This window comes from Python bivittatus, unplaced genomic scaffold (genome assembly GCF_059951505.1).
Source record: "Python bivittatus isolate LINGU-HERP-01145 unplaced genomic scaffold, Pbiv_v1 ctg000480_np1212, whole genome shotgun sequence".
Lineage (NCBI taxonomy): Eukaryota > Metazoa > Chordata > Lepidosauria > Squamata > Pythonidae > Python > Python bivittatus.
Genome location: NW_028277075.1, coordinates 15990814 through 16013072, shown reverse-complemented (window position 1 = coordinate 16013072; position 22259 = coordinate 15990814). Strand labels below are relative to the sequence as shown.

Here is a 22259-nt window from a genome sequence, read left to right as displayed (position 1 = left end):
AGCTTTCCCTCATTCATAATTCTTACATTCCAAATCCCCTCTATAATTCTGTCTTTGCAGCTTTTCTTTTTTCTTTTCCTGTATAATAGCGCCAGCAATTAGACTTCCCGAAGTCTTCAATATAACCACATCATAAACACCGTTACTACTCTGAAAATCCTCAGCTCAACTTTAGTAGAATGTTGAATGCTATCCTACCTGAGGGGCTCATCATCCACACTATCAATCACTTTATATTGCCTATCCATGTGGTTTTCTCAGGAAAGGAGTATTTTACCATTGCCTTCTCCTGTCACAGCATGAAATGATGTATTTGCTGTTGTAACTAAAATGATCAGGCACCTCTAGCATCTTCATTGCTGCCCGATATAGGTGCCTGCTTGTTTTAGCTGGGCAGTTGAGGTAAGCTTCATGTCTTGGATGATGCCTCGGATTATATACTCTAGGCATACACTTCGTCCTCCCAAGAACATCTCCCTGCCATGATAAGGCAGCACAACAAGGCGTGAGATACATATGGTTCCATACTCAGTTTGTTTTGGTGTTAGAATTCCAGTGCCACAAGTGTAGAAATTCTGCTTTTACATACATGTCTTGTGGGGAAAAGCCTCAGGTAGTTTACAGCTTTAGCAGATAGTGCAAACAAAAATGTAGCCAGAAATCAGCTAAGAGCTTTTCTGTGAAAATTGGTTTTATGGATTGTCACATGAAAGTTCTATTAAGCTGCTTGTTCTTTTGAAGTCAGATCTGGGAGCAAAGAAATATCAAAACTGAAGCCAATTCAGGAGAAGGAAAAAGAAACAGAGGAATTGTTTGTCTCAGGACTCCAGGACTGAATTCTTAGTTCCATATAATGATTACCCCACCACACGGAGAAGAAGGCAGAAAATACTGACAACTTTGTAGCCCAACAGCCAGGCTGGTAGTGAGCCAGCAGTAGCTGCTCAGATAGCAGAGCCAGGCTGAGTGGGACACAGTGGCTTATTAATCACACTTTGCAGGGAGGGAGGTGATCACCTCATGTATTGTTCCTGGTGGCTGGTGGCCACCTCTGCATCGGGTCTGTGCTACAGGGTCATCAGCTGTGTGCCACTGCACACATGCACAGTTCAAGGGAGTATAGTCTGGTGATGTTCCTTTAAGTCTCTCTTCTAGTCCAGTCTTATATTTCTCTCTCTCACACTTCATTCTGAGCAATGATTGTATACTCCTGGCATTAACTACATAGCCCCACAAGGTGTCCATGGCCCACAGTGGGGGAGCCAGTGATCTTGAGGGAACCTAGATATCTTATTCCAACTTTTAGACTATTTTCTGTAAAATCAATATACTGAGAATGCAAATCACTCCATATGCTGTCACCGAATACTGTGTACATGTCAGAAAACCACTGTAGTTCGGTAGCAAATTGTTTGAATATTAATTGGTGAGTTTTTAACATTTCATCAAAATGTCATGTAACTATAGCCATATTTAGAATGAAGCAATTGCAACTCTATTGATTTTTTGTTCTCCTTTACTGCTCCTGCTGTTCTCATACCAGTTTGTCTCATCACATCAGATGTTCATGCCCTTGTAAATACTCATCTACTGATTAAATGTTTTTGCTATATCAAATGCCCATAGAGGTTTTGCTGGGCCAGTGCACTCTTTGCATCAGCTTTTGTCAAGAAATCCCCATGTGAATCCAGGCCTTCAGGTGTAGTGAACTACTTGTCTGGAGTCCCCCTTTAAGGAATAGTCATTGGTCGGGGCACATGCTTTCTATGCCAAAGGTCCATGTTCATACTATGATATCTCAGGGAAGTGTTAGGAGAGATTTCTGCCTGACACACTATCACAAACAAGATACCATTTTTCCAAATTGTAGACCTCTTCCTCATAAGTCTCAGTTTCTTTTTTCCAGAGTTTTTATACCATAACTAGATCTGAGGGACTGTGAAGCCATTATCACTGGGTAGATACAGGATATCTGTGAATTTATGAGAAAAATCATTTTTTCAGTGCACAACTATTTCGATAATACTAACCTCAAACACAGATGGAATGTTTGGGAATAAATGTTGCTGAATACTATAAAATAGCAAATAAATAAAATAGTTTGGCAAATTAATTGTGGATGTCCTATTTACCAAAATGTAGTATTTAGTATCCTAAATACATTGAAGTAAAAATTAACCTGAAACTCATATATGCATCAATATATATAAAAAAAAAAGTTTGTTTGGGGTTAATACTGAAAATCTTAAACAAGTGAGGATTTAGACATTTAGTTTGAATGCCATTTTAAAGTTGGAATTAAAAGAACATACTTTGGGACTCAAGTTACCACTCCAGTAGTAAGGGAGAGTGCAAAGTAATGACTACCTGCAGGCCTAGAACTTCCAGTCGTTGCTCTTCGTGCACAAAAAATGTGGCTTGCCTACTGAAAGATACACATTATAGAAGTAAAACTGGAAGTAGAAAGGGTCCCTCAGTATTACATATTCTTAATGGTGAGTTCACCCCTTGAAATATCTTGCTCCAGATGTCATGCTAGAAATAAACCTGTATTAGAATTGTTGGAAAATTTGAACTGACAGCAGAAGATAGTAGGCTAGATTGGAATGGGGCCCAGAATGCTGTACTGAGTTTTTACTTATACAGAGGAGAAAAGGTGGGAATAGTTTTATTCCCATTTCTATTAAACAGTTTTGACATCTTTGTATGAAATACTAGGCCATCAGAAAAAATGGTAATAATTGGGTAAAGAAAATGTGAGTGATGAAATAGTCTAACACAAGTGAAAAAGGAAGGCATGGGCTAAGACAATATTCAGAGAGAAATGAGAATAACAATCTCAAGAACTCATCTAACGCTATTGCTTTTTAATTTTATGTTTTGTGTTTTATTTTTATTGTTATATAACTGTAATTGTACTGTGGACGTTTTATTCTTATGATTGTAACCCACCAAAAGGCTCTTAATTGTGGCAGGCAAGAAAAAAAAACCTGAATACATAAATAAAGTCTAGGTGGTAAACAATGGCAATATAGGCAGTGCAATCAATATACAATAAAGCCTTGACTCTTCAGCCATCATGTATCCCCTGACATGTTCTTGGTACTCAACTTTCTTTCATTTTTCAAAAAATGGGAAATCTACATTATGCAAAATAAAACAACATCAAGCAAAACTTACAGTTCCAACAATGCCTCTGTGCCCCTCAGAGACCCTCAAAACAGTTTTAGAAAATAAAATGGTGGGAGATTAGAGCCCAGAGCTTTACTTGCCTCTGGTAAGTGAGTGTTTTGTGATTGACCACACCTGCCAAGGTGAAGATGCCCACCCATAACATATTTTCATTATAGATATAAAAATATGACCACCCATCTCACACCAGTGACTCTGGCAGGCATACAGGATTAAAACAGCAGCTATCAACACGGATGCCTGAGGTCGTCCGTCAGTCAGTCAGTCAGTCAGTCATTTATTTATTTAATTTATAGTGCCGCCTAACTCACACAAGGTGACTGAGTGGCTTACAAAAATCAGACCCCAAATACAAAACCCGCTACATCCCCTACCCCCTGGCAACAACAACACATTTACACTAGGCATTTGATGGGCTCCATATCAACCTGGGATCCCCAGGCTTGCTGGCAAAGCCATTTCTTCAGGGCCCTTCAGAAGAGTATCAAGGTGGGGGCCGGTGTTATCTCCGGGGGTGTGATGTTCCATAGTGTCAGGTTCAGCCAAAGACTTCCAAGAGACAATGCAAATACAGTTCTGCTGCGTTTATTAGCTACAACCTCCAGACAGAAAATCTCCCCAGACTGAACCCTAGTTCCCAAGCCAGCCAGCCACAACATCGTGAATTCCTTAGGGAGGTGCCAGCCTCATCTTCTTGAACTTCCCATGCTCCTGCTGGGGGCTAAGAACACGCTTATCTCCCTGAGCCTGGCCTTCATAAATCCATTCCATCACACATAGGGAGGGAGTCATCATGGAGAAGGCCCTTTTTCTCAGTCCCGCCAGATGAACCTACTTAATGGGGGGGACCCGCAACATACCCTGCTCCCCTGATCTTGTGGGTCGAGTCGATGTAATTGGGAAAGGCAGTCCTTCAAATCACCTGGCCTCAAGCCATGTAGGGCTTTAAAAGTGATAACCAGAACCTTGAAATGGACCCGGCAGCAAATCGGCAACCAATGCTGTTCCCGCAAGAGAGGTAACACATGTGCAAATCTAGACTTGCACAAACCCATGTGGGCCACCACATTTTGGACCAACTGAAGCTTCTGAATACTCTTCAGGGGCAGGCCTATGTAGAGCGCATTACAGTAGTCTAGATGTGCTCACTAGCCCAAATATGCTCACTAACCCAACGAGCTTAGAGAGTCTTGTCCTACAGCTTAGGATATTTAGAAAGATTAATGTGTAAGAAGGCCAAATGTGAATACAATCAAGCAGGGCTGCAAAGCAATTCAACATCAATAAAACTAGAATGAATATATATATATATATATATATATATATATATATATATCACAAGTAGCATATGTTCTATTTTACAATATTCTATAAGCAAAATGATAAGATTCCCAGTCTAGATAGACCTCCCAGCCTAAAATAGTTGAGAAGGCAGCAAAAGGAGGTGAAGCTTTTTTCCCGGCTTTCAGTTTTTGGAAAGATAATGCCACCCTGCTCTAATGTTGTTGAAACCCAAGCTTGATCACAGATCAAAATAGGTTTTTTTCTTGACATAGCTTTCATCAGAAACAAGAAATAGAAGAGGCGATAACTTCTGTTGGCAGAGCTATTGATAGCTATAGTAAAAAGTTAAAAAATGAAAAAAGAACATATCATTACTGAATCAAGAAACTGCTTAATAAAATCCATTAAAAGACTGCTTATCTTTTCCAGTTCTGCATAGAATTACTCAGAGTATCTGGTATCTGGGACAAAATGTCCCTGAGAACAAAACAAAAGCCTCATTATGAAATAGCTAAGACCAAAAGTTAATGGGACCTCTCTAAAAGATATGTTGCAAGTCAGTTACAAAGATTTGCATGCTGCTGGCTTTAATGCAAAAATGTAAGAGTTGTGCTGGATCATGACAGATCTATCCATGCTTGCCAGTTAGGTACCTTTAGGAATGCAGGAGCTGAATACACTGACATCTGTATTCTGTATATTGTGTTCTTCAGCAGCTGATACTGACAAGCATACTCGTTTGATATTGATATGAAACTCTTATAATTATTATTACTGAACTTTGTCTAATCTCTTCTTAAAACAATTCAAATTGGTAGCTATTAGTGGCATCCTGTGGTAGTGAGTTCTGTGGTTAGCAGTTCTTTATCACTTCTTATTCTCTCACCATTCATCCAAGATTCCCCCCCCCCCCCAATAAGAGCTGCATGTTAGATCAACATTCAAGTTATTAACCACTGTCTCAGTTTGGAGAGTCCATTTGAGAGCTCTTCACCATCCTTTTTTTATTTTAAACACCCTTAATAATGTCTTCTGAGCAAATTTGGCCACCACATTCCTATCTTCAGATTGATATTAGTGCTTTACTTATAAACAATTAATGTATTTGGAGAAGGATTTTGAAAGGCCAGATAAACAATAACTATGAAATCAATTCACTAACAAGACTTTGAGCGTAGCCTTAATTGATCTAGCTGTCTGATAATCTTAGCATACAATTACCTATGGATAATAATAATTCATCTAATGAATAATTAAATTTCATTAAGAGTACCAGATCTCTTAACCAGCTCCAGATCTGTCCACACAACTATATATTTTAATTTTTTTGCGACTGCTAAAACTTATTTGAAACCAGATTAAATTTGGCAGGGGGGTGGTTGTGATAGTGTCAGTGGTGCAACTCTGTGGAGCTTGTGAGCAGTAGATTTTCTCATTGTCTCCCCTTCCACTGAAATGCTTTAGCTTTTGGAAGCTTTAAAATTTAACAAAGAAATGGTGGCAAGGTGGATGCTATTTACAAATGGCCTTCCCTCATATATCAAAGCAACATGGAAGGAGTGCTGTTAACAGTTAATTTTATTTCCTTTTATAAGAAGTGGAGAGTGAGAAGTATTGATTAATCTGGGACACACAGGTTCAGAGTGGGGTGTTGACTGAATGTTTTTCCTTGTTTTTTCCTGTTGGTCAGCCCAAGGGCACACTTTGATGTTTTCGGCATTTCAAACTGGTGGATATGAAGGCAACCACTGTTAGGCTTCAAATGCTTTAGAGAGTTAGAGGGGTGGAAATGGTGGCTGTGTAGAAGTGCCTTAAGAATGGTATGAATCATTTGTATAAAACGTTTCTTGAAGAAATGTAGCTTATTAAATGATAGCAACTGTTTTGCTACTTAAAGTCCAGCTATGCCTAAAGTGTTTTGCTGATTTATCCTAAAAACTGAAATTTATGTGAATGAGATAATAAGCACTGATAGGGAAGTATAAAATCCTTTGCAAAAGTTGAGTATTTACCAGATTTTTGATACTTAGTGCCAGTATCTGTAGTAAGATAATTATTATCAGATACTGGATTCCGTTTGATACCTAGCAATAATAACTACAGATCTTGTTTAAAAAGTTATTTCCAGGTGGCTTCCCACCCCAATACCTTAGACCACATGTGAAAATACTTACACAGACTGTCTAAAAAGGCTTTAAAACATTATTATGTTGTTAGAAATGCTCTGCGTGTTCAAAATAACCCAACTGGGTAATAATGGAAAAGACTGCCTAAAATAATATCTAACATCCAGAAATCACTTTCCAGGAGTGGGTTATTAAAAATATTGCCTTCTACCTCTCTTTTATTCAAAGCAAACATAGCAATAGTAGGTGATTTTTAACTTTGGGAAATGTTCTTTCCAGTGCTTTAAAGTATACATATGGATACAGAGTCTAATATAAATGTTAAATATTGATAATCAAGCAACATTATGAAATAAGCCTAAAATATTCTTAGTACAGGAATGAATGCAATAAGGCATATCCTGAATGAGCAACCCAAAGCCCTAGGAAGTCCCTGGAAACTTTTGGGGATGACTCTCAGATCCGTTTGCAATTGCAGAAAATTTGTGGTACTGTTTCTCAGCATTTTGATGCAATAAACATGTGAAACATACTATAGCATGTGATCCCAAATAGACTTTGTACAGTTAAAACAAAAGTAAAGACCCCTTGAGTTGAACTTAAATCAACTGAACGTGTAGGGGTGTTTACAACAACATGGAGCTGATTTACCATTGCCGTCTTACAGGATTTTTATTTTTTACTTCTCATCTATCCTATACTGTAACCTTGGTATTTTCTAGTGGTCTTCTGCCCACGTACTACCCAAGTCTGACCTACTTAGGGTTTTTTTTTTTTTTTTTTTTGAGATCAGCCATGGTTCTATAGAGATTACCATCTGCAAAATACCAAGAAAAAGAGCCCAAATGCCCATCTCAAAGTGAAGGAAAATATCCTACAGAAACCTGACCCACTTTACATGATTATCCCATCTCTGTAGCTCTTAACTACCTCAAAATTTTGCACCCTGGCATTTTTTTTGGGGGGGGGGAGCTCATAGCAGTGCAAGGGGAGACTTCAATCTACTTTTTAAAAGGTATGGCAAATAGTTACAGTGGTACCTCGGGTCACGAACGCTTCTGTTCACGACCAATTCGGGTCACGAACAGCACCATTCGCAAAATTTTGCTTCCGTCCACGAACTCCACATCGGGTGACGAACAGGATCCGCGGCCATTTTCCCTGCCATGACACGTGGTCGTGGCTTCCTGTAGGGAGGGGGACTCTCCCTCCAAACAATAACCGCCTCCCCTCCCGCCTTCCTGTCCTCCACACCTCAAGCAAGGTTAGCGTTCTCTCTCTTCATAGTGTACTGTACTGTACTTTGTGTCATATTTTTGTGGTTTAAAAAAAAAAATACATATGGTTCAGAACGGATTAACCGTAATTACATTGAACCTTATGGGAAAATTTGATTCGGGACACAACCAAAATCGGTTGGCGACCAAATTCGGAGGGGTCAGAACGGATTAACCGTATTTACGTTGAATCTTATGGGAAAATTTGATTCGGGTCGCGACCAATTCGGGTTGCGACCAGAGTCGCGGAACAAATTAAGTTCGTGATCCAAGGTACCACTGTACTGGGTGTCAGGGTCCTATGAGCTAAAGTCTGTTTTTCAAAATTTCTGCCTGAGACCTTTGTATTTCCATGAGTGTGGAAACATGCTGTTCAACCTAAGGTAGTATGTAGGTCTCAAACTAAAACTTGACCTGCACATTTAAGCCTGATGGGCCCAGGAAAGTTATAATAAAGAAATCTTCACTGTAACTATTCTTCTGGTGATGTAAACCAAAACTATTTATGAGAAAGGTGTGAGAAAAGCTAATTACAGAAGTTTTGTAAATAATGAATAATGTAAATTGAGCATTCTTAAAGTGCTCAGTGAATAAATAAACCAAGAAAGGTGGAGGGTGGGGTGGATACGTGTGTGATAGGAACTGAGAAATCCCTCTAGAGTGTCTAGGTCACTGGAGTCTGATCTGAAAACCAGATGGAGGTGGGCGTGGAAGGGTTTCTCTGCTGTATATATGACAAGTGCAGCCTTACATAGAATTGCTTGCAGCCAGAGATGTGCTTGACAGTTTTCACTGCTGTCAATTGCCCTGAATGTGAAAACTTATTTTAAACAGGAAAGTGACTTATTTCTTTGGCTAGGTGAATAGGTGCAATGCCAACTGTTTAAAACACCTCTACTTATGTGTGAATTACTGCCCCCCCCCCATTCATGCAGATGGCTGTATACTGCTGCAAGTTTAGTCAAGTTTTGCATACTAATCATATCTTTTGTCTGTATTTTCTTTTCTAGCTGAAATGTGTAAACATTAGGATCCAAAGTTAAAATGCATCAGTGGTACTTACGTACAGTATGTGGTATATATAAAAGAAAGAAAGAAATACATTACATTGATGTCATTATTGCCTTATACTAAGTGTACTGTATTGGTTCTACAAGAAGAGAGAAAAGACACTCCTGAAATCTCTATCCCCAAAGGGTAAAATTGGCAAACTGCTTTCAACCCCATTGTTAGTTTTAACTAAACACTGAAAGGACTTCATCTTCCTGAAATTACTGCACAAATAGGAAAAATGCACATTGGAGTTACTTTCTGGAATCTTTGTACAGTCTCTGGTTATGTACATTATTTTCCCAACTTGTCAACCTGAGTTCTTCAGCAATGGGGCTTCTTCCAACCTGCTGCAATGGGGAGAATCTCACATTTTCACCACTGCTCTTTGTGCTGTGCAAGTTGTGCACTTAACCATGTGTATTTATTATTTATCAGTCTGTATTTATAGTCTGTCATCTATCCAGATTGCAATCCGTAAAATGACCAAGGTAAAACAAAAACACCAATTAGAATAAATAATACTTAATTTAAAAGGCACTTTAATAATCACGATAATGCTGGCCAAGAGGCTCTTAAGGGACAAAAGGCATGGTTAGCCTGTGTACACTAAGCTACAAATATGAGATCATGTTTGGTACCAGTTTGACCTCCCTCCCCCCCGCCTGGAAAAGGGTATTTCAAAGCTGAGGTGCTAATACAGGGAAGGCTTTTCCAAGTATTTCCATATACTTATGGGGTGCTGAAGAGGATCCCCTTATACATCTTAACATTCAGGTAGGCACATACTGGGAGAGATGTTGCTTCAGATGTTGGGATCCTAACCTATTAAAGATTTGAGTTTGCAACTCTAACTGCTAAACCTTACACTCTTAGGCAGGCCAGTGTTCTTTCTTTACTGTTGGTGGACAAACTGATGCCAAAGAAGGAATAGCCTCTATAAAGCTTGATATTGAATGTATAACTATAATAGCATTTTCTGCTACTGGTTCTGGTCAGTTTGGGCCAGTATGCCAGAAGTACATCCTAAACACAAGTTTTCTCTGAGCATGTGCATGCTTTCTATGCAAGCTGGAATTTCTAATATAAAGATTGTTTGGCAAGCCAACTTACAGTTGCCTGCATCCCACTCTAGGGAGTACAGGTAGTCCTCGCTTATCGACCACCTATTCAGCAACCGTTCAAAGTTGCAACAGTGCTGAATCAGCGGTACTTACAACTGGTCCTCAAAGTTCCAGCCATTACACCATCCTCGCGCTCACACGATCGCGATTTGGGGGCTTGGCAACCAGCTCGCACTTAGACTGTTGCAGTGCCCCACAGTCACAGGATCTCCATTTGTGACCTTCTGTACTGGCTTCCCACAAGCAAAGTCAGTGGGGAAGGTGGCACACAAGGTCGCAAGTTGCTCTTGTAAGTCCCTCCAGCCTCCTTTCACTCACCTGGCATGGCACCCTGCTTCCCATGGCTTCCCTTCACTTACAGCATACTCCCCCACCACCACCGCACCCCCCATGGCACCCCTGGATGCCTTACCTGGGACTCCTGCTGCTTCCTAGTTAACAACCCCCACGTCTCAGGTTTACAATGGCAGCCAGGACTGCTGGGATTGTCACTAAGCGATGCAGTTATGTGATGTTGCGCTTTATAACCACATCGCTTAGCAACAGCAATCTTGGTCCCAGCAGCCATCGTAACCCGAGGAGTACCTGTCTAAGTAGTGTACTAACACATTCTCAGAGTACATATACTATAGATCAAATGTGTGTAACAGACGGTATTGGAAAAAAGCTACCCATGGGTTTGTTTGGACTGACTTCAAAACCTTTTCCTGAGTTTTATTTTGTGTAGCAGGGATGAACTCCCAGTATCACACCTGTGCTTTCCCAAAATAGTGTACATAATAATTGTCCTTGTTTTCATCATTGTACATACATGTCAGGCTTGGTGGAGTTTATTTGTCCGTTGTTCACTGTACTTGAGTAAGAGGTCATTGTATTTGAGTCTAATAGTGCAAATAAACTTGTGTGCGTTGCAGGCACTCTACTATAATCTAAACTCAGAAAACTATTAAACCAGGAGAATTTAATATTTTAGGTAAATAGATTTAATATAAAGGTTGAGTGCTGTTTTGACTTTTCCTCCCAAAACTCCCAAAAGGATGGACATTTTAGTCACCATTATCAGGGAAGTTAGTTAGATTGCATTTAACAGATTCTCTATGTTAATCCATTTACCATTTGAAATGCTACATCTAATATAAGCACTGTCAATAATGTGTCATTTTTATGACTTAAATAATTAAGTTAATTGCTTTTCAAATGTGCCTTTGATTTGTAGAGAGAATAGAAAATCAAGGCTCAGCCACCTTCTCCTTCAGAGTATCAGTGAACACACATTTTTAAGAGCAAAAATAATGTTGGTTGTGTTTTATTTTATTTTTTTTATTTTCCTATTACTTTTAGTGATTATTGGCTGCTGCAGAATCAACGCTAATTCAATGAGCAATCAAAGCAATAGATTTTGGCAACTCCTATATGTAACAGTCTTAAAGATACAAATTTGGGAATAAATCCCATTGAGCAGACTGGGGCTTACTTCTAAATAAATGTCCATCTGATTAACAGTTACTGAAGGTGAGCCCATATGAGACATTTGAATGAGAGCTCATTTGAATGAGAGCTCTGGGTTGCTATCATTTGTTTTGCAGTGTTCCAGCCTGACAATTACTGATTTTCTTCCTTCCTGCTCAAATGGATTTTAATTTATAAACAGGGAGTTACCAGAACTCTTAATCTCCCAGGGAAACTGGCATTTGTCTAGGATTGTTGAACAGGGCATGCTGGTATATAAATGCAGTGGGTTTTTTTTTTTCTGATTAGGAAATATTTCTGGGTTTATTTCTATCAAATTGGGTAAATAGATGAAACTGACCTTTTAACTTATTGTTTCTATAGTATTAAATCTGTTTCTGCTTTGTTTTTGTTCTAAACAATTTGCCAGGTATTAGGCCTTATACAGAACATGAGTGTTTTTCAGTGTCCAAAATGCAAACATGAAACCCATATTTTTGGAGCTGATGGTGTGAAGAAATTAGCCAAGAATATCGGTATAGATATTTTAGGTAAGAATATGTGGTTTAAAATAATTCCTGTGTTAGACAAAATAGAATGCAATATAGTTTTTTGTTGATATGTGTTGATTTTAATGGAACTAAATATGATTCTCTCAGGTAGAAACCTGGATTGTGCTGCTGCATTGTGTTCATTGCTGCTACTGTGATATATGAAATACCCCATCCAATTAATTCACATTTTGCAAGTAGTACACTTGTTTCCAAGTGCAAATTTTACTGAAGTTTTACTGGATTTCCAAGTATTACATTTGTAGAACTTTTTTTATTCTAAAGAAATTGGATCCATTTTGGAAATAACAAAAGTGAACAGTAGATGGGAATGTACTTGTCCTAATATATACAACCACTACCTCCTAAGTATACTATATTGTGTTTCATTGGCTTTATGTCATGAATCATGTTGCAACTTTTAAAGATATATGTGCAATATACCAGCAATGCATAAGATAACTAAACTGGTAAATAAGATACTTGCACCTGAAAATGCCTTCGAATCATTGTTGACTCCTGGCAACTGCCTGGACGTGTCCCTGCAGTTTTTTTAGCAAGGTTTTTTGGAAGTGGTTTGCCCTTGCCACCTTCCTAGGGTTGAGAGAGAGTGACTGGCCCAAGGTCACCCAGCTGCCTAAGGTGGGACTAGAACTCAGGGTCTCCTGGTTTCTAGCCTGATGCCTTAGCCACTGCACCAAATATATATGAGACCCAGTTTGGTAGTCCTTACTTAACAGTGGTAATTGGTACTGGAATTTCTGTTGCTAAGTGATGTGCGATGTCATGTGACCGTATCCCTTAGCAACAGCAATCCTGGCAGTCCCCATTGCTGTCGTTAAGCAAGGATCATGGGTTGTTAAGCAAGGATCTCCTTGCAACTTCTTCCCAGCTTCCAACAAGCAAAGTCAGTGGGGAAGCCAGCCGGAAGTCGTAAGTCCCAGGTGGCTTGCAAGCAGACTGGCAGGTAGGTAAATGGCTGCTGTGGTCCAGCACAGTGATCCAGGGGTGGCTGCTGCTGGGTGGGGGAGGGTGCGCAGGAGGCTGCTGCGAGGGGGGTTGCTATAGGCGCGCATACACTACAGAGTATGAGGTTCCCAGGATCTTATACTCCATAACTGGGCTCCTCAGGAGAAAAAGCCATGGGAGTGCAAGTGAATTACAGGAGCATCTTGTGACCTTCCCTGTTGTCTTTCCCATTTACTTTGCTTGTGGGAAGGTGGCACGGAAGGCCACAAATAACGATCATGTGACCGTGGGACACTGCAACCATCATAAGTGTGAGCCAGTTGCCCAGTGCCCAGATCATGATGATGTGGGATGGGCAGAACTTTGAGGACCAGTTGTAAGTACCGCTCATTCAGTGCTGTTGTAACTTTGAACAGTCGCTGAATGAATGGTTATTAACCAAGGACTACCTGTAATTACATTGGTTTATTCAGATTGGAACTTAGAAGCCACTCAAACAAAAACATAAAATGCCTTCATAGAAATATTCAGGACTGACAGATCTGGTAGACAGAACTGTCCATAATCTATACATTTGGTGAGTTAAGCTGTCTGCTGGATGGATACCGAGAATTGAAAGCCAGTTTGTGTTCAACTGCCAACACAAAACATCTGGTGGCAAAATCTCCCATGTTAGAGAAAATTCCTTATTACACTTGACAAGCATGCATCCATTTATATCTGAAAGCAAATAATAGTGAGGAGTGACCTGTGCTAAGTGCACAACCAGATGGTCCTACTGTAAGATTTATGGCATAGACCTATAGCATGCAAAAGACTAAAAGACAAAAAATGGTAAGCACTTCCAACATCCAACCATCTTGACCTGCATAGCCCCAGAAAGAGTATTTTAAAAACTGTTTATACTTGTTACCAGTTTTTGTCAGAATTTCAGTAAATACTGCATTCATGTAAGAAACTGACACAGATGTTTTATTTTAACCTAAGATTGACTTAGTCTGCTTTACTACATATTTGCAGTAACAGCACCAGAAAGTTGCTGGCAATGCCATCACAAATGCAGCATTTTAGGTCCTAATTGCCTTGCCCACTCCTTAGAAGAAATCTTGTATGCCAACTTTTACCTTTAAAGTCATTTGTTCAGCTGTGTTGGAAAGGACACCTCTTTTTTGTGGTTCTGTTTAGGTGTAGATTTGATTTTACAATCAGTTTTTGCATAATGGAATTATTTAAATCTAAAAAGTTAATTTTCTGCAAAGAATTTTTTTAATGAGATGATTCTGAGTATTATTATGCAGTTTTTCTTTATTTCTGTGGCAATTGCCTACTGAGTAGAAAAATTCAATATACAGTTAACAGTCGGGAGGGAAAATTAATTAAATATCTAACTAGCACTTAAATCAGTAGTTGTCTAATAACAATAACACTTTCATTTTGGTGATTAAATATTTAAGCATCCGTTTGAATATTGATTAGAATGTTATACTACTGGAAATCAGTAGGGAATAAAATGCAGTGCTGAAGAATAATGTATTGCATGAATAAGTTGTACACTGGAACATTTTACTGTGAATTTATTTTTGTGTGCATTACAAGATATAGCATCTGCTCAGTAGAGTTTTGGGCTTGATTTTTACATAGCAGGCCACCAAATACATGTATTACAGTACAGATTCCTTCAGAGCCAACTTAGCTGAAAAGTAAAATGGAGATTGTTGAGTTGAAGAGAAATCGGTGCTCAGTGGTGCATGCAGATCTGGCATGCTTTCTTATCATCCTAAATAGGTCATATCTGTCTCTCCCCCACCCAGTTATTAGATAATTTTAGCAGACAAGAGAAACCGAGCATCATTTTTCAGCCATCTTCAGAAACAGTCTCTTTTTAAAATAATCTAAACAATAATCCAAAACTTTGGCAAGGCTTGACTAATGCTCATTTCTAATACTTCTGAAATATGACACCAGGTGTACTACTTGTACTACTTCAATTAAGAACATGTGTGTAACACTCAACCTTTGTGCCAATTTTCTTATATTTAATATAGGTGACATTCCACTACATGTTCACATAAGAGAAACATCTGATGTTGGCAAACCTATTGTCATTTCACAGCCCCAGAGCAGTGTGGTGAGTTTAATGTAATAAGCTGTTTGAATGTAGATGTTGTTTGGTTAGAAATTGTTATTTTTGTGCTAAAAGGATTTCAACAGAGCTGAGTTTTCTTATCTTATTAGTCTCTATTTCTTTAATAATGACTATTTAGCCATGATTTCAGCAGGGAATACTAGACAGTAGTTAAGATTTTTGTATAGGAAGAAAAGCAGCAGAAAGTGATGTTTTCAATAATATTTAATAATTAAACACTGACTATTTTTTCAGTTTATTCTTAAAGCAAGTCTGACCCTACTTAGTGATATTGTATTTACCTGACAGGAAAAGAGGCTCCTCCCTCCCCATATAATTGCCTGAGAACATGGAGAGGTCCATTCACTGAGAAGAGTCATAGAGGAAGGCCCTACAGGAAGGGAGTAAATAGGCCAAAAGTGCAAATAATGAAAGAGCCTGAACCAGAATCAGGAAAAGGGGAGAATTTGCTGGCCTTGCTTCAGTATGAACACACTAGTCCTCCTCTTGTGGTTCTCCAGATATAGAGGGTGAAAGTTGACGGTGGAGACTCATTCCATGGAGAATCTCTCCATTACAGACACTCATCTATTATTGATGAAGGAGAATGAGGCTGGCCCATTGAATGAACAACACTGCACATCATAAGTATACTTGCCTGAGAGTAAGAGTCACTGAACTCAGTAAGACTTATTGTAGAGTAAGCATGCATGGGTATTAATTGTGCTTGCAGTTCAACATAAAGGCTTCCATTGACCTGTCTCCTGTTTACAAACAGAACAAAAAACCAACTCATTACCCCAAGGATCTTTTGCCCAGTTTCCATCCCATGATAAATGATGTAAATTGACCTAAACAAATCCATCTGCAGCGTGGCAGTAGTCTATAAATAAGTCCCTAGGAGTAAGAGTCACTGAATTTACTCTATACATCTGATGAAGTGAGCTGTAGTTTATAAAAGTTTATGTCTTTTAATAAAATCTGTGTGTGAAAAGGTGCTACCAAACTTCTCCTGATTTTTGAGTTTAGTGGGACTCTCTTCAGAGTTGTGTTTTCTGACCGCAGATTTCCACATTCTCTCTTTGAGTGTGAGTCTAGAATGTGTAGGTTTGTCTGCATATTTATAGAAATGGTTCCATGTCACTTCTATTCTGGTTCTAACATACCAAGAAATTCTATAATTGTTCTTTTTTAATTCAGAGAATTCAGTGTAAAATTCATCTTGAATTTACATCTTAATTTATGCCATGATGCTAGTTGATATATATTTGGCTCACAAGTAGACAAGTTGCACTGTGTTTTCCAATTTCTTTAGAATGGAAATTGCATCATAGGAAGTAGCTAAAGATTAGAATTTGTGGTAGGATTTTGACCCTAAAGATCTGTAAAGCTATAAAACACTAAACCTCTATGATCAGTAGATCTTTGGTCATCTATTGATTCATGAAAATATTTCTGCCTTCTGTTTGTGCTATATTTAAGTGTTTGGTCAGCAAATTAATCAGGAAATGATTAGTGTTAAACTGTCAACTTTTTTATTTGGTAGGGGAAATGGATCCTTGCTTTGCAGAAATGTGATCTGTAGTAATTCCCTTAGAAACTCCAAAGCAAAAGGGAAGGGAAAAATACCTGTAGTGAGCATATACTATATTAATATGAAGACAGTTCTGAATGATAAATGTGAGCTGTATATTTCTGCTTTCAATTTTTCATACTAACATTCTCTTGTTGCACTTCCTCTTATGTTTTTTAGTAATGATGGCATTCATGATAGTTGAATGCAGTTTTATTGTCAGACAAATGGTCCATTAAAATGCATGCATGCATGCATATCCATCATGCTATTACTTTTTGGGGTAAGCAGTGTATTGCAAGTGCAGAAAATGAGTAAGAAATATTAAGCCAAAGAAATTAAAGGTCTGAGATAAGAAAAAGAAAAGGAAACATGGCTAAAACTAGGATAGCCTCCTCCAGCCGAAATCAATCCATCCTACTTATTTATCCTGAGAGAAATTATTAGTAATCCCACATTTCTGCAAAATACATACCACAGGGCTGTTTTTTTATGGCATGCCTACACTTTGCTTCCTGTTTGAAGTGAGGTTGGCCTCCATGGTTTTGGCCTTTCTAGAAATGATTCAAAACAGCATTGCTCCAAAGGGCCTTCAGTGATGCCTAACACCTCGAATGATCGTAACTATGGTTTTATGATTATGTAATTGTATTTTTATATCTTTATTATTGTAAACCACCAAGAATCTTAGAATTATGGTGGGTAAGAATTCAGATAGATAGATAGACAGACAGACAGACAGACAGACAGACAGACAGCTAGATCGAACTTGATTATACCAACACTGTTCAATATCCTACTTCCCACAGTATTCTACCCTTACAAATCATGCTTGCTTACACCATAGTCCATTTACCTTCATGCATCACCTTTTGTTCTTTCAACTTCTCACTTCTATTTTTATCAACTCCATCCAAACACAACTTTCTCAGTCTTTCCCTTCCTCTCAACCCATTCACTCTTTCTTAATAAATTCTGCAATTCAATCCTCATTCATTCTCTCTACTCAGCCAAACCACACCAACATATGTCTTTCACACTGGACACTCTTTCATATTCAATCCACATTCATCAGTGTCCATTCATTCTTGACTTATTCTCTTATTTTACCACATACACTTCTTAAGTATCCCAGAGTTTTTAAGGGCAAAATGGGTGTCTTAGCATCCACAAGCACCTATTAAAGCATCCATTTTGCTCATAAAATCCCTCCAAACCATGATGTTAAAAGTTGTGAAGCACATGTATAATATGAATAAGACTCTGAGTTAGTGGGAATTTTGGTTCTTGTTATGCTTTTGGTCTAGGTTTCCCCCCTCCCCAGGAACATGACTAACTCATACAACCAGTTTATGCTGATGAGCAACAGCCAAACATTTTTAGATCATTAATTCAAGAAGTCTGATACTCCAGATGTCTTCTTGACATTCCTGGCATCCAGTATCTTGGTCTCAAATACCAACTTGGTTGATTTTGTTTTAGTTTCAACAGCAATCAATGTATTCTTTTTATGGGCTCAGTGTGAGATTTTCACTCAGCTTCCTTTTGCTTGACTCTTATCTTCTTCAGAGCTATACCTCTTTCACCTTCCTTCACTGTGGTTACTTACTCATATCTGCCTTATTTAGACACAGTTTTCCTTCACACCATAGTACTTTACCCCATGTCTACCATCAAAGTCCTTTTCTCACTTATCTTTGCCTGTCCATCATTTCTGTTTAGGGACCCTTTTCTTGCCAATAACACTACCAATATTTAAGTGTACATAGTATAAGCAGAAGTCAGCAACATTGTACCTGGACATCTGCAATATCCCTAGTGTTACCTGTAGACTCCCCAAATTAAATGTAAATTAATATTAAAAATGTCCAACTTTTCATCAATTTTCCAGGTTTAGTAAGATTCAGACATTCTTGCATGATCTGGTGTCCTTGTATAAGAATTTGGGGGTGATATTGCTGAAATGTTTCATTAATGACAGTACTGCAAAATTTCAGCCACTTTTAAAGAATTATAGGGGATGCCTGAGCCTTGCATAATGGACATGGGAAGGATTTCTGACTCTCTGATAAAAGATCTCTTCATCCCATAGACCCAGACTAAATTGTTACATCATAATTCCTGCATTATTTGTCAATGTTTTGCTATTGGCCACTTTTTGGGTACAATTAATGTACCTAATTACCCCATAACATTAGTCAGGTGTTGGCAAGCAATTTGTACTCCTGTTTTATAAGAAATATATTGTATTCCATTCTAATCTAGGATATTAATATGATGAATTTGTAAATATTTTGCAGGCTCAAGCCTATTTGAAGATTGCCGCTGAAATAGTGAAAAGACTGTCACTTTTTCCAATTTAAAACCATCAATTTGAAGACCTGGGACTTGAATTTTATCATTGAGATGTGACTTAAGATGTAGCAAAATAAATAACATATTTGATGACTATGTATTATGGAAAGTTTTACAGTTACATATTTTAATATCCATACTTATCTCCTTTAATTTCAATAAGTTAAGGATAGTCTTCCAGCAGTTAACAACAAAGAATCTTGTGGTAATGTATTGTTGAAGGCTTTCACGGCCAGAATACGATGGCTGGTGTGGGTCTTCCGGGCTGTGTGGCCGTGTTCTGGAAGTTTTGTTTCCTAACGTTTCGCCAGCATCCGTGACCGGCATCTTCAGAGGGCAGGAGCACAGACAGGAGCAGTTCTCTCTGTGCCCAGAATGATGTGACCCTGTTGTGGATATTTATAGAGATCAGCGAGGGTGCCTGAAGGGGTGGGGGATGGGGTTTAGGTTAACGAGTGGCTGCTTGTTTTGGTGTCTTGTCTGTGTTCCTGCCCTCTGAAGATGCCAGTCACAGATGCTGTGACTTCCAGAACACAGCCACACAGCCCGGAAGACCCACACCAACCAATCTTGTGGTACTTTAAAGACTAATAAACTCATTAGGATATAAGCTTTCATTGATTACAATTCATTTAATCAGATGCATTGAGTACAGTCTTGAGAAATGAGTATTATATATACACTCAGCTAAGATGGGTCTGGAAGATTCTTGATGGCTGTAGTTGTCAAAGTGAACACTTAAAGTATTCAGTATCAAGATCACATCAAGATGAACTAAAAATCTAACTAATTTGTGGTACTCAGCATCTTCCATTTATCTGTCAAGAGTCCTTTGTGAAATGTGGAAAAAAAATTTAGAGAATGGTGTCCCAAGTTTATCTGTATTTATTACAGAGACTGACAAATATCAAAAAGATCACCATACATAGGGAACTATTTGTTTCTGTCATATGTTTGGTTTTAAAATACAGACACTGGTTTGGATCCAAACTATGACCTCTGTGAACTAAGTGAACCTTCCCATCTATGGGAGGTGTTTGATGCAGCAGTGAATTTACATTGGAGGACAACAGTCTTTGCCAATTTCCCCTTTTTTATGGCCCTCCAAAATCTGCTCCAGCAAGTGAGACTTTCTGGAAGTGGTGCTGGGAACTTCAGAGCAAGGGTATAGTCAGCCAAGATTATCTCACTTTTCCTTTCTGTTAGCAAAAAGCTGGGGAACCTTTGATCCTCCAGGTATTGTGGAACTGCAACTTGCAACATCACACATTGCTTATACTGGCTACAGTTGCTGGGATTTTTAGTTCAGCAGCATCTTGAGAGCTTACCTGGGCTAACAGAATAGTTCTGCTCAGGGAATGGTCACAGTTGATCCAGTCTGTATAAGATCTGCTTTAGTACCATTGAAATTGATAAGACATCTTGTCCATGAGTAACTTTTCCCACTGGTTTAATCAAAAGTGAAGATGTTGTGCCAGTCACTCTCTTTCAGTCCAACTTGTCTGACTGAGTTGTGGTGAGGATAAAATGAAGGGGGGACCTCGTGCTTTAATTTCTCATATGAATGGTTAAATATAAACGTAGTAAATTTAAAATAAATGAAATAATGGGACTAAAATGAAAATTGACAGTTTGGATGCAAAACAATAGATGCTTAATTTGTTCTACTGTGAAGAGTTATTATAAAATTGCCAGATATTATTTTTTAGCTATCAGATAACAGGCAATTCAAAGAACTCTGTTTTTACTTTTATGCATTATCCTTTGTCAGTTGATGCTCGATAAATCCTGTATTGTAATTGTCTTAGCAAATTGTTTCATTTTCTTATATCGAGCATGAGTAAACTCAAAATTCAGCAGCAAGTTCCTCATTAAAGTAGAAGCAGCAGGTTCTGCTGAGGGAAGAAATGGGTGATAAAAATTAATTACTGATCACTGAACATATGATTATAGTTTCACAAGAGAGTAATAGCCCCAGATCTATAAACAGAAGATCTAATTGCCAATTTTATCCAGCACACACAGGTTTTAATATATATGTTTTATTATTATATGCATGCTGATAAACATAAACATACGTGTGCATACAAAAGTTTTACTGACTATGCTAAACCACATCTTAGTTCAAGTTACCGCTTTTCTTTTATATATGAAATACACAAATATGTTGCTAGGATCTTGCAGAAGTTGGTTGGTATTTCCTTTTTATTACTAATTGTTTAAGACCTGGCTTACTCTGTACTTTTAAAGTTTTGCATTTGTGTTTGTTGGCATGGGACTGTAAATTAATTAAATAAATAAATAAATACACATAAATACAAATAAATAAAGTAAAAAGATACACAAATATACTAGACAATGTTTAACTGAGCAAGGTTTTATGGATTGTAAGAATTTCAGAATTCAAGCTGAATTTCTATGATTGTATTCTCTAACAAATATCTATTATTATTTTGTATTATGCTTTATGAATTCAAATGATAACAGTATTATAGATAACTTGAAGGTTATCTACATTCAAATCAAGTTTATGGATTGATTAGCTAGGTAAATTTCCCTGGGTCTTGGGTTTTTTCCTCAGTCTGGCACAGTGTAGACCATTGGTTCTCAACGGGGGTGGTACCGCCCCCGGGGGGCGGTGGGAGGATGCTGAGGGGCGGTGGGCATGTTTTGGGCAGTAGGGGGGCGGTGGGCATGTTTTGGGTGGTAGAGGGGCGATGAGCATGTTTTGGCATTCGAACCTAATTTTAAAACTCCCCAAAAAATTTATTAAATCGATTATCCGGTTCACACCATTTGTACCAGCAATAAAACGAACTTACGCGACGGCTGCCCTCACGCACTTCTAAGAATGGTGAGACGAATTTGTATTCTAGGTAGGATGACCTTGAAGAACTTGACACTACGATTTTTCTCCAATCCCAACCAGCACAGCACAGCGCATGTGTCAGCTGTTTTCCCGCGCGATTAATCGCAGCGCGTGCGTCAGCTGTCTTCCCACGCGATTAATCGCGGTGCGTGCGTTGAGCATCCTTTCAATATGAATGTTTGATTTGACCCATGTTACTTGAGTTGCTTTTCGTTCGCTTCATTTTTTTTGCATTAGTCATTTTAATTTTAATAAAAGGAATGCAATTACCTTCCAGGGCAAAAGTATCGAGTTAAATCGAACAAATTTGGTGTG

General features: G+C 38.4%; 1 protein-coding gene across 5 annotated transcripts in view; it reads left to right on the top strand.

Annotated features, from left to right (window-relative positions):
- Positions 1-21577, top strand: part of NUBPL (NUBP iron-sulfur cluster assembly factor, mitochondrial) — a 68532-nt gene extending 46955 nt beyond the window's left edge. For 3 of the 5 annotated variants that reach the window (XM_025168612.2, XM_088145391.1, XM_088145392.1), the window contains exons 7-9: positions 11933-12053; positions 15068-15150; positions 19021-21577. In XM_025168612.2, the coding sequence (XP_025024380.1) occupies positions 11933-12053; positions 15068-15150; positions 19021-19083 (267 nt within the window). In that variant the 3' untranslated portion in view covers positions 19084-21577. The remainder of the gene's footprint in view (positions 1-11932; positions 12054-15067; positions 15151-19020) is intronic. The other 2 variants (XM_007431314.4, XM_007431313.4) reach the window with 2 other exon arrangements.
- The last annotated feature ends 682 nt before the right edge of the window (positions 21578-22259 follow it).